The following is a 14,044-nucleotide window of genomic DNA, read 5'->3' as shown; positions in this document are numbered from 1 at the left end:
CGGTGCTCCGGCCTACTTCGCCCCCCTTCCCGGTCCCCACTATACCCGCGCGCTGTATAGTTTCGGGGTATAGTCACGGGGGGCACAAGTGCACGCGGACCACGATACGGATACACTTTTTTGCTCGTACCGAGCACAAGTGTATACACCGGTGAAGGCTGTACAATTTCCACCATGTTGCCGGTCGTTGCGTTCGTTTGTCCACAATGCGAAGGAAAAAGGACGAATTTGTCCGATTTGTTGCCGAGGAATTACTAATGAGGAACACAGAGAAGGATGAGAGCGCACGAATCGATATAAGAGTCGAATTGGTCGCGTCGCGGGGATACCCGGTGATCTCATTGATAAGTGGTTCACCGAGACATTGTCGTAGGCTCGAAAAAGTAGGACCGAGCCGCGCGAGCCGGTTTTTCGAAGAGTCGTGGAGAGTCCGTGAGCGAGTTCGCGCCATTGAATAACGGTACCCGATGAATACGTCACGGCTCGACGAGGGGCCCCCTATCTTCTCTTGCAAGTCGGTCCCCGAAGTGGGGACCTCTGACGCTTGTCTACCATTCGCTGGCAACCGACAAGGACGGGCTCGAACCGACAACAAGGACGGACACGAGGTAGTTCTCCCATGCGGCTCTCGCGAGGTGGAAAGGATGGCAGGAGGAGAGAGAAGAAGGGAGCTCGTGGTGGCCAGCCAGACTATACGTATGTGCCGACCATTTGCATGATTCCCATGACGTGCCTCTATGGCCACGCGGATGTGTCAGTCGAAACGGGGAACAGAGAGAGACCCGATTCGCGTTTTTTTTTTGGGAGGGGGGGCAACATGTGGGGATCGCGGACTCCTCTCGTACGATGCAAATAAACCTCCTGCTGCGCGACAATCCGGGACAGATTGAAACGCGCTTTTGCCCTCAAACTTCGCTATTTATCGAGTAAATGCTTAAATGCCGGCAATTTGTAATCGATTTCCATTTGTTTCCATCGGAACACCATCCTTCTCGACCTTGTCTCTTCCCGAACGAACGTTCTTCATTTTTTCTTGCCGATTTGTTTTCTCGCATTCGTTGCCGGATGGTATATGGTAGCTGGTCGTTCGAAAGACGAAAATGTATATTTTTAACCACGGCAATTTGGTTGGTCGAGTGAACCCAGCCATGGTTGGTTAGCGTGCCACTAACCTAGTTAGCGGGAGCAAGTCTTTCTTTCCGAGAGAAGTGGTGTCTACCTACTTAACATCGCGGTACACGCTGCTGTATATATGTGTATTTAAACGTGACTGTATCGTACGTACGGTTATCCGTAGGAGAATATTATTTGCGATACGCGTGCAAATAACAATCAATTGATCTTATTCTCGCGTGCACCGTGGGAAGTTTCAATTAAATTATGAATATTAAATTATCGACTTGTAGAAGATTATCATTTTACACTAGTCCATTCGTAGCGGGGAAAGAAAAAATATCAGTTACGCGTCAGCTGTATAATAGAATTCCTCTCGAAAGTCCGAAATTTATGTTTCAGGTCCCCGCGGCGCCGTTGGCGGTTGCAGCACCCCCGGCAGTAGATTGGATCCCTGGCGGAATCCTGGTTCCTTCCTCCCCTCGACCCCTGGGCCACCAAGGATCGACCAGGGGCCACCGGATAACGGTAGCGGTGCTTTTCATCAGTTCTATAGTCCGAAGAATAATCGTAACGCAAATAGCTCGTCGCAGCAGCAGTCTCAACATCAGCAGCAGCGTCACTCGATTCACAGACAGTGCCAACAGCAAGCGAACCAACAGGCGATCGCGGCGAAGAACGTTTGCGCGAACTACAGCATCGCCTCTAGCTCGTCTTCTCTGTGTTCGTCGTCGAGCCTCGGTCACGTGGATACGGTAGCACGAGCTACCGATGCCGTAGTTTCACCTAACAGCGCATACGGCATCGCCTCCTCGTCACCGGAACCTCCTACAGCCGGTAATCTCATCCTTTCCACGCTTCTCACCAGCACCACGTCCTCCGCGGACAATCGAACCGGCGAAGCGACCTCGCGAATTACTAATTCCGGCCACCAGGGTAACGTTTTACCCTCTAACAGCACGCACTACGTCGGCAACAACACTGTTGCGTCCGCGGATTCATTGAACGGGATCTTATCGTCTCTAAACGTTCGGATCAAAACGGAGGAGTATCCGAAAATACGGTCGGAGGAACGGAGAGCGACGCTGTCTTCGTCCTCCAGCTTCAACGCTTCTTTACTCAGCTCGTTGCTGTCCACCTCGCGTATCTCGACGGCCAGCTGCCGAAACGACACCAACGAGGAGGTGATACTCTCGAGATCGTGCAATCAGCTTGAGTTTCCGTCTCCGGGCGCGCAGCAAGCGAGCCAGGAGCAACAGCACGAGGAACAGGCTACTGTGCGTAGCATCAAGGTAGAGTACCCGCAGCAAGACGTTCTGGACACCGGTGAGGAAGAAGAACTAGCTGCCACGTCGCCGTACGATATTATCGTCGGGAGCCAGCCTAGGTGCTTGTCGAAGCAGACTAGTAAGAAAGACGCGATCGTGCCACCCTGTCCTCCGTGTGTATCGCCAACCTCGGATATCGTGATCGAGATGAAGTATGAAACACAGTCGGGTCCACCGCCGGCGCCGCCTCACTTGACCTCGTCCGGGGTCGAGCCACCACATAGCAGCCAAGGGACGGGTATCGTCGTCGGTGGATCACCCGCAGAAGTTGTCGGCGTGGACAGTCTACTGCTGTCGCCATGGGGAGCGACCGGGCCAGATTTCCTCGAGCCTCCCGACGTGAAGCAAACGGCAGCTGGTCTGCAGGACGCGTGGGACACTCTTCTTCTTGGCTCGTCGGTCGGTGTTACCTCGGCGCAATCGTTGGCGGAATTGAAGCCCCTTCCGCCGTTCACAGGGTACACAGGTCACCTGAGTATCAACGGGATTCCTGGCCACCATTATCACACGATAGCGTCGTCCGCGCAGAGGCCATCGTTACCCTCGTCCTCGCCTACGTCCTCCTCGAACCAAGAGTATTACGAGTCTCCAGTCGTGTCCTCTAGTACACCTTGCCCGCAAGGCACCCAAAAGCAACAGCAACAGCAGCAGCAACAACAACAGCAGCATCACCAACACCAGCAACAACCGCAGCAGCAGCATCAACAGCACCATCAGCAGCAACAGCTGCCGCAGTCGACGCAGCAAGTCGACTATGACATCGAAGACATAGCGGAGATCATTGGATCTGCGATAGCAGACACGACGGTCCCTGGCGGTGGAAATGGGCCGGGGTCGGAGCACGATCCGGACGCATCGCGCGACTGGATCGACATTGCTGAATGGATCGACACCGCGTGTTCTCCGAAGGCCCAGGAAACCAGCTCGCCCAGCCCGTATTCACAGATATACGCCACGGCGACGCCTTCGACTCAGGCGCAGCAGCACGGCTCGACCCTGCAGAGTCTGTTGACGCATGGATACGCGCCCTTATTGAACGCCAGGTTACAATCGGCGAACGCCGGCAGCCTTCAGAACGCGTCCTGCGGCGAGACCCCCTCGTCGACTAGCCCGTATCCACCTGTCAGTCCACCTGGCAGAGTCTCAACCTCGTGCAGCCCCGATCACCTGTTACACTCGTCGTTCGCCGCGCCCTCCCATCCCAGGAAAAGGTCACGGCCAACCCCTGGCTCGCAGAATCCATCAAAGAAGAGTCCCGGCACCGGGGCAACCGCGCTACCCTACGGTACGGAGTCCGGGCTGATCGGCGGAAAGGAGAAGCCAGTGCACAGGTGTTCGATTTGCAACCGAGGTTTCCTCAACAAGAGCAACATCAAGGTGCACCTGAGAACGCACACGGGCGAGAAACCGTTCAGGTGCGAGGTCTGTGGCAAAGCGTTCAGGCAGAAGGCGCATTTGATCAAACACCAGCAGATTCACAAGAGGATCGGCAGGGATTAAGCTTCAGCGAAGCTGCTTCTCCCGATTCCGGGAGAGAGCTTTGAGAGTGTACCTAAATTATTACCCCGAGTACCTATCGAGATAATCAACGAGAAGCTGGACGAAGAGTATATACATTCCTATCCATGGAAAGGAACTGTCCAATCGTGTTGTGTCAGCTGTCAAGACAGAAAGAAAGAAAGAAAGAAAGTTGGCGGTACACATAGTCAAGGTCCAGGTGCAATATCGAAGAGGTATGAAACCTTCCATCGGGATTCGATTTCCAACGGTTCTTCCGCGAGGCCATGGATGAGATACGAAACGATCTGTCCAGGAGAAGTGAGATGATCTCTCGTGCTGTGTTATATTGACGTAAAAGTGAGTGCAAGCCACTGCGGAGTGCACGGTGTGTACATATATGTATATCAATAACAGAGCACACGTACGCGGGTACGTGCGTATATATAGAACGTTAACGATTTCCAATAAAACTATGTTCAAGAGAAAGAATATACATATGAATACATATATGTATACGTATATATATACATAGTTAGGTGTAACATATACGATATAAACGTAGAAGGAAGTGACGAAAACTATGCGAGGCGCGGCCACGCGTACGGGGCCCCGCCGCAGATGTACCTAAGCTCTTCCAAATACGTTTCATTTTTATTTCTTTTTTCTTTTTATTTTGAATAGATTCTATCGCTTGTTCTCTTATTTATATCGCTTTTATATCATATCTTCTCTATCCACCCCTCTTCTTCTTTGTCGGTTTGTCTCTGTAAGATAGTCATAATCGTCTCCTGTCACTTTTTATTTAAGTCCCCCTACTCTTTAGCTTTTGATCTTCACGCACCGTATGTAACATGTAGGACGACATGTTTTTAGAATTGTTTAAGGACAATATCTCCTCCTCCCCTCCCTCCTCCACACCGCCACCCTCTCGGGGCGACTCGAAGGTATGATTTTTCTGCTCCTCTCTATATTCAGCAGTCGTGTTTGTCGAGGCTTGTTTACGGGTTTCCCCTCCCTCCTTTCCTTTCTTCTCCGGTTTGACGAAAATCCAATCGAGGAGGGAAGAATTATGCGTACACCCAAGTTTATTCTTTGTTTCGAATTCTTTTTGTCGTCGAGGACGAATCACGAGCCTTCGATGGATCGACCGATGGAGGGTGATGTAATTGTTGCTTTGAGGAAAAAAATGAAGAAAAGGAAGAAGAGATACTATTACTTCGAGGAAATACTCATTCTTATTAGCTTTCGATGCTCGCCGATCTCTCTCGAGAGGTGTTGATATTAATTTATTCGTCTGTCCTTCCCTACTCGATCCACGAACTCTCGTCGACGTCGTGTTCTCTGTTGCAATGTTCGGTGGCTGCGAAATTGTAATTTGTATAAAGTCAGAAGATGTGGATTATTTATAAAATTCTTTGATTAAATGATTGTTACCGTAACATGAAGTTGCCAGCCGAAGTTTTTCTACACACGATCCTTAACGAATCCCCCGCGATTCCCTCGTTCGCTGCTACAATTTTCTCGTCTTCCCGTCGTGTATCCGCGCGATGAGATTTTTCAATAAAGACAACGACACCACCGATGAAACGTGCAATTTGGGCCAGCACGAGGTAAATTCATACTATTCGACGTGTTTTCTTCGTTACTTTTGCAAAACGTGCTTAGACCGTGCGAAACGATCATCTTGAACAATAAGGTTTGCTATTTTCGTGGAAGGTTAATCGAAGCGGAACGTATCGACATTCGCAAGGTGAAAGTTAGCAAGTTTTCGTCCGAAATAATCAGGCTGTAATACTTGACAACGAAACGTACGCTCGGTGTATTTATGGGACTAGCCAATCAGGAACCATACCGAGATGTCGGTTCCTCATTGCGTGTCCCGCGTATCCGGATCTCCTCTCACGTGTATGTGCCCGTTTTCTTACTTTTATTTCACTGTGGTAAGTGTGGCACCGGCTCAGGTAGGCCCAATGTCCGGATTCTGTTTATCCGCGCATAATGGTCGCGTTGCGTGTCTCAATTTGAAAAGGAAAAAGAAGAAACAGATTCTTCCGTGTATCAATGTGGGCGCTTCGCGAAAATATTTCGAGGGTTTCGGAAATGTGTAACGTCGTGCACTGTGAAAGGTACCGGGAGTTAATTAGTTTGAAATCTCATTTTACAGCAGAGGGTTCTTGCGTTCAATTCTTTCCTCCGACGTACTTACGACATCCGTAAAAATAAAACCTTTTTCATTCAACTGTTTGACTTCCTGCTTTGTTTCATCGCGTGCATGTAACGATTACAATTATTTACTCCAGCCCGTCCTTTACGCGCAATTTATTATCGTTTCCCTAATTAAATAATCAGTAGAAAGTTTTCTCTTTTTACATCGGTTATTATATTATCATTACGTGGCCTTGTATAATTGAATCGGTAAGCTGAAGAACGGTGCAAGTCCAAGAAGTGTATTTAGAGATGTACTGATTTCACAGTGATATTTCAATTTGAACACGACTACGCCAACCCTAACTACGGTGAAACATTTTTCATAAATTTTTAACGATTAAAATAAAATCATTGGACCTCCGGCGCTTTTAACTCGTGCTACTTTTTAGTCAGGAAATTGAAATTTTTTTAAATTTTACATTTTGCTTTAAACATAATCGAAGTAGAGATTATTTAATGAAAAGTGACTGTTGAGGTAAAAAGACATTAGTTATCGTTCGTTTGTCAGTAATACTATTCCAAGACAAAATTTCTTTCATTTCGAATAAGTTTCGCTTCATTAATTTGGACATATATTGAATTTTCTCTCATTTATTGCCAAATCCATAACAGACACTGGTTTTGCACTCGTTAAACTGAAAGGACTGCTTGAAACACGGGCGTAGAGTATTTCTTTTGCACCGTTCTTCGTCCCAAAACGTGTAGTTCTACGTATAGTTGTGAGATTTTCGAAAATGGCTACTTTTAGACTTGTACTGTTCTTCAACTCACCGATTCCATTCAATTTCTTCTGCATGAGTGTAAACAGGTTCGCGTGGATCGCGGATTTCCCGACTTTTCAATGGTCACGCGTACACACTGTCGTTCGTAAGTATTAGGACACCCATTATGTTCGTGTAGAAAGTATTATACGATTCAAATTACATTTTCCAGCCAAAATTAGTGCCGCATATCGGTAAAAATATACATACACTCGTTGTACCACGAGATTCTGGAATGAACAATTCTTTTCTAAGATTTGAATAATTTTGTACTGACTTTTGTGAGTCAAATAATTTTGTGTTAAACTTGTAACGACAACGGGGTTTGCTTCGCATTCGGTAAATAGATTTCAGCAGACGTCTGTAGAATTCAGTAGATTTTCGCAGGCTTCGAAGGATTTCAATAGATACAGTAGACTTTAATAGAGTTTACTCAACAGATTTCAGTAGATTTCAGCAGAGTTCAATAAATATCAATAAATCTCACAAGATTTTGATAGATTTCAGTAGAGATCAATAGATTTCAACAGGTCTCAAGAAACTTCGATAGATATTAGTAAAATACAGTAGACTTTAATAAAGTTTACTTAACAGATTTCAGTATCAATAAATTTTAATAAATCTCATAAAATTTTGATAGATTTCAGTAGAGTTCAATAGATGTCCAGAATCTTCAATAGACATTAGTAGAACATAGTAGATTTTAATAGAATTAAGCAGATTTCGCTAGATTTCGGTAGATTTCAATAGAATTCGCCAAGTTTCAGTACGTTTCACGTTCAATAAGTGCCCCAATACTTGCGAACGGGAGTGCATTTCGCCACCATCATGTATTGTAAGAAAGATCTCGTGTCAATTTCACCTGACAAACAGCACGTGTTAAATTGTGCACGGGGAGATTGTTTAAGAAACTGAACTCGAGACAGTTTCTCCGTGACAGGTTATGGGAAGGGTGTATAGGTTAGAACAGAGACCATGGGCTATTGTTAAATGTAATAATATAACGGGGTTACGGTCTCAAAGGTTATGCGGCCTCTCGTGACACTGTCTCCGCAGGAAGATATGGAGATTGAGGCAGAACTAGCAGAGCGAACGAAACGATCTTCTTATTTCCCTCCGACTATGGAGATCCGTTAAAACCACAAGCGCGGATTACAAATACGAACGAATGCTCCGCCCGATTCACGAGGTAGACAAGTTCAGAGGCATGAATTTGTATCGCCGAAGCGAATTCGTTGGAAAATGTGAAAGTAAGCTGAAGTCGATAAAGATGCAGGATCTTTCTGATACAAGTAGACAAATTTGAAAGTAACGTTGAAAAAAAGATCGTGTAAACGTGAGTTCTGAAATCCTCCTTTTTCGTATTAACGGTTAAACACCTGGCGATTCAGGTGAAATACGTCAAATACTCTGCACTTGATGGAATAATTTTGTGAAAATTAGTTATTTTTTTAATTTACCGAAAACTAATCCTATTCAACAAGTGTACGCAATATTGTGATTATAAGAGTTAATAATATTTTATTTAGCTTTAATATTTCGAAATAGGCGTAAACACGAGTATAAGTGAATTAAATAAATAGTTATCTTTGGTACGGTAATCTTCATAACCTGATCTCGTATGCAAAAGCTTCGTCAATTTTTGGAATACCATTTTCTGTCCAGTTCATATCGACAACGTCATCATCTGAATCACTGTACAAGGGAGTTCTCGTCATAATCTTCTTGGAACACCAAAGTTCTCTTCTTCCTCGGTTACGTCCTCATATTCCCTGACACTACCTGCAACATCACTTGGAATGTCTGATAGTATTTGAAATTTTCCATAAAATATCTCGTTCTTTTGTACATCCATTTCTGTTTCGTAGAATTTAAAAAAATTTTAATCATAAAATACACAAGGGTAACGGTTTCGCAACGAATTCTCTAATCTGGTGTTTGAGTTTGCAGACAAAAGCACGCATTGACGCGTCACCGGGTGTTCAAGTGGTAATAATATCTTTGGTTTGTTATAGATTTCGGGGAAATATTTGCATATTTAGATTTGCAAACCTTGTTGACAATTTACAGTAAAATATGTCTATTCAATTTATTTTTACCACCGGCTAAAGCATGCTCCTACGAAGACATCTTGTACAATGACAAATTTAAAGGTAAAATGAAATAGACGGAATATCCTCACACGAATGGGTTAATTTGGCTTCTTTCTTTCCGACATACTTGGATGACACTTAAATACGTTTAAAAGCGTCAGAATTTACAAATAGATAATCCTTTTATTTATCTGATAGAAGACGAGTTTACTCTTAATTTGAACGAATCGATCGATCTTACCTTTGATTATTATTTAAGAATCATTGTATCTATATTAAAATTAAAATACATTAGACTTTCGTTTACAAGAAGTGAAATAAAATAACCAAGTAAGATTTTTAGTGATGTTTTTTATTACACGTTACAGAGATTGAATCTCGAACTGAAGAAACGACCTAATTCAACAGATTACATACAGTAATGTAAAATCAGAAGAAATTATTTTTTTATTAATATGATTAATTTTGCAACGAAGCTTTATGCCATTATATACAATACTGCTTTACAAGTGGAAGGAATGAGTACACATGTGTTTGCATCACAATTTGAGCATATGGTAAATATTTGAACTTGTTTATAACAGGTGCCTGAAATGAAAACCATCAATACGATATTCATCTTCAGAGAGGAATTTATAATAATAATAATGGAAGAACTGCTAGTAACCTCCAAAAAAAAAGCTGTATTCTTTTACAGTTACATTTGTATTAAATTATGAAATATAGGTTAGGCATACTAACAGCTGTAAACCGAGCCTGGTTTTTACGCGTGTATCATTTTATTCCGGTGAAATAAAGACATTACGGATAAATAAAGAAATGAAAGAGTAAATTCAAATCTTTCCTTTTTCACGCATTAACGTGCATTTTTAGAAAGCAGTCCTGGATAAAAATATATCACGGTTAAATCTTCAAATGAAAAGGGCGACTGATTAAACTTACGAAATATTGCATTTCACGTTATTTAAATACCAAAAAGAAATGCAACAGACCAAAAATTTCGGACCACCTACCTATTTACAGCAACGTTGAATCTGTTACTAATTGTACACAAACGAATAGCAATTTGCTTCGTTTCGATTTATTCAAGTGGTAAAAAGTTCTCGACACAGCCAACACTTTTCTGGAAATTTTTGTATAACTTGTAACGCGCAGTGATCCCAAACTTTCGACCGGTGGTGTACATTAGAATTACCCACAATTGTGAGATTCATGGTCAAAATCTCTTCAGCAGATAACGCGCTAAAACGTCAGCTCTGTCAAGCTCGAATCGAAAGGACGACGTGGAGAAGGAAGATCAAAGGGTAGGGGATAGATGCAGGTAGGCGAGAAAAAGATCAAAGACGCGAGGAGTTAGAAGTTGAAGCACGGATGGAAGAAGGGAATCGTGATACCACGAATCCCATCGCGGCCAACGTAACCAGCCAGGCCAATGACCCAGATTTTTCGGGCCAGGCAGGGCCAGGCAGGGCTTCTTACTCGAGGTTGCTGGGTCAGGTTATAACGTATGTGCACCTTTTCTAGGAGACTGGTTTGCTGGCTCCTGTACCAGGCAACAAGATTCCTGGTGCTCCAGGAAATCGGAGAATCGGGATTAACAGCCTGGCCAGCCGTCAGCCTTTTCTACCTTTCCTTTCACTGACAAACCGTTTTCGGTGAAATTCAGGCTCTAGCCTTTCAATTCAACGTACCTTTCCGTTTGTGCTGCCTCGAATAAGACGTTACCTACTCGATATCAACAAAGTTTCCATTCCCTCCCGAATTTCACGCAATCGTTACCATTTTCTCGTTTCCGTTCGGCTCGATTTGCGAACCCGTGCAAGGTATGAATTACCATTCGCGATGGTGAATGTTACGTACCGGCAATAAGGGACGCGTACACGCGGAAGGACGTGGGTAAAGAGTTTTCGAGGCGAATACCGGAAAGGATTGCCGGTGGTGGTGCAGGCAGGAAGGAAGAATCGAATAAACGGATGCGTGGAAGATGGAGCTCGATTACGGTCTCGTTGGGAGACACAATGGACATTCTCGGTGTAGTTGGGTCCGGTAAACGTGGCAGACGGTACCGTGCCGGGGCACACTGTAGAGGCTGCTTGAAGAAAGTCTTTCACCGTGTGCCCGCCACGGCGAGGGGGAGTGTTTTCCGTGGAGGAAGGGGAGGGAGAAGGAGGAGGTGTACGGGTGGTGGTGGAAGGGCAAAAAGGAACGACGAAGGAGGAAGACGATGTTAAACTACATTGGTATACTTGGTCGTCGGTACCAGGCAGCGATGTTCCACTTACACGGCACACTTAGCAACCCGCCTCGGTTTAGGATCCTGAAGAGTGGTTCTATTCTACCGCTTCGATCGTGTCGTTTACTACTCAGCCATGTAGAAGCCGACGTGAAATTCCTGATCAAGCTAAACTCCTATCAGCCATGTGACTGTACGACTTGTTCTTAGAAAATCGAGGGAATCGCTCGACGGTATACGTAGGGATTTATTCTCTTGCTGGACTTTTAACTCACCCACTTTTCTGCGGCAAATTCACTGCCGCGATGATGATTAATATCGCATCCTGTGCCAGTCGTTTAGGCGGTGCTTTAAATCGTTTCGTCAAGATATTCGCTGTACGCTTACGATGATATTCTGTTCTACACGGTGTTTACTCTTCGTGAAAATGTATGCGGTGGATTGATAAAATTATTTCGAGCAAAGCTACGCTTTCGAGAAAATCGATTATCAAAGTCTTGACGAGTACAATTTGACTATCGTTTGATAAGGTACGTTAAGAATGCAATCAGTTTTTGCACAGTATTTATTACGTTACTGCACAAATAACATTAACAGTGAGGATATGCGACAAATATCTCGAATTAAGTCATTAGGTATACGTACACTATCAGGCAAAAGTTTGGAATCACTGTGCATTACAAGTTATACAAAAATTTCCAGAGAAAAGTTGGCTGTTTTTAGAATTTTTTATTACTTAAATAAATCGAAACGAAGCAAATTGCTATTCATCTGCGCAACATCAGTAACAGATTCAGTATTGGTGTAAAGAGGTTTGGTGATTCCTAAAATTTCTAAAATTTATTTCATAAAAAATAGAGTATTATGAAATAAAGTGCTATTCCTTTTTGATGATACAAATTATGCCACACTCTACATACCCGTATTCAAACGCAATTTTTTTTATTCCCATTTCCCATGTTTCATGAAAAATCATACTTTGTCCGCTGGATAGTTATAACGACCTCAAGTCACTGGTATTAACAATCCTATTCTTAACAAAATAATTCACTCGATAATATTGTGCCAAATATATTCTATAATATACACTACCGGCCAAAAGTTTGGAATCACCGAGCATTGCAATTTACACAAAAATCTCCAGAAAAAAGTCAGCGACTTTGAAAATTTTTTATCGTTCGAATCAATCAAAGTAGAATTGAGATAAACTTCAAATCTATAAAAAGTTGGCAGCAGATTTAACATCGACGAAAAGTGGGAGGTGATTCGATAATACATTCTATGTTTCCCATTCGATTTTCTGGAGTATTAGAAATTTGCAACGCAGATCGTTTTAACTCTTTTTCACAAGGATCACGCGATCCTGACTTCAAAGATGCACAGTAGGATCGTTCGAGGAGTTATTTCGTTACGAGCTGGAGCGTAATCTAACGAACTAATTCTCACAGGTTGAAGGTTCTAGGGCAACCGAGTGTTTCGATACAAGAAACGCGCAAGTTAATTACTATAACAAGTGCGTGTCGCGGGATGACGGCAATGTGATCTTGCTCCAGTGGTTGCATTTCTGCACCACAATGTTTCGAAACAGTTTATGCGTACATCAATACAGATAATTGTTAAAAACATCTCTAATTAAATGAAGTTGTGTAAAATTGAATCGAATATTTTTCAACTTAATTACACGTAGGTTACAATTGAGAAAAATTATGATTCGGCAGTTTTGCACAATTTTCACAATGCAGCAAGCTCTGCCTTTCCTGGTACTCCACTTCGTTGTTTAACATTTCTTGCGTTACTTTTTAATTTAAATTTTTCAGAACCTGTATTTACTTTCTTTACCGAAGGCCATAAACAAATATTAGGTCATTCCATAAGTTCGTGCCGAAAGCGAAAAATATTTAATGAAAATCCAAGGAAATTCTATAGGGACGACATAATGATGTTACCGAGAAACTGGAAAAATTCGTGGAACGAGAAGACGTTTACGTGTTTTGGAAGTCAAATTTGAAGGTTTGTTGGAAATATTGAGTGAAATTACAAAATTCGACAGGAACTTATGGGATGACCTGATTAAATTATTAGTAGCAGTATGCAGCAATTTTACACAAGTTTCATATTATTTCGAATCAAAAGGCTATTCGTAAAAAAAGATGATAAGAAGATTGAAAAATAAGCAATACCTGTTGGGATAGAGGTTTCAATTTCTAAATTTTAACAAATCCTATCTGAATCAGTAGGCTTGCTTCTATGTATCATCCGCGTATACCTTAATCATTCAATAGAAGTCAAAGCAAAAAAAAAATGACGAATGAAATTTTATTTTTTAGAAATTTTTTTAACTCAATCGGTCATAAAAATAGAAATACCTGTGATGTTTTTACAATTTGGGTAGTCAAACACTTGAAGTTACCTAATCGATTTATTGGTTTCTATGAAATCCTATTAATCAGTTTGAAAGCGGGTTTAAAGTTTTCCATGGCAGAGCATTGACTTGAATCCTGTGAGACCTTTATAATCTTGCCATTTTTCAAGAACTTTGGTAAAACGCTTGGGAAAAATATTTTCTTGTTTTCTAGATATTTAAGGCTTTCCAAAATTCACTTTTGACAAAACAGAAAACCAAAGAAATACATATTTTGTTTTATTTTACTTTATTCTATAAACGGGTTGACTTCTTACATGAAACATCGCAAGGCACGTAATAATTGTCTAATTATCTTGACCTCAGGGAGCTTTTTGCCCGTTTGATTTAAAAGATTATACAGAGTCGCCAAAGAATTTTGTGCCGTTAGTAAATTTGTTTGCTAT

General features: G+C 42.8%; 1 protein-coding gene across 1 annotated transcript; it reads left to right on the top strand.

Annotated features, from left to right (window-relative positions):
* Positions 1-644: 644 nt before the first annotated feature.
* Positions 645-3,941, top strand: LOC108573591 (ras-interacting protein RIP3). Its single transcript, XM_017936054.1, has 2 exons — positions 645-696; positions 1,516-3,941. The coding sequence occupies exons 1-2, from the start codon at positions 645-647 to the stop codon at positions 3,939-3,941; spliced, it is 2,478 nt and encodes an 825-aa protein (XP_017791543.1).
* The last annotated feature ends 10,103 nt before the right edge of the window (positions 3,942-14,044 follow it).

Source organism: Habropoda laboriosa, unplaced genomic scaffold, assembly GCF_001263275.1.
Source record: "Habropoda laboriosa isolate 0110345459 unplaced genomic scaffold, ASM126327v1 scaffold128, whole genome shotgun sequence".
NCBI lineage: Eukaryota > Metazoa > Arthropoda > Insecta > Hymenoptera > Apidae > Habropoda > Habropoda laboriosa.
Note: the sequence above shows the minus strand (reverse complement) of the source record. Positions and strands in the feature narration are given on the sequence as shown.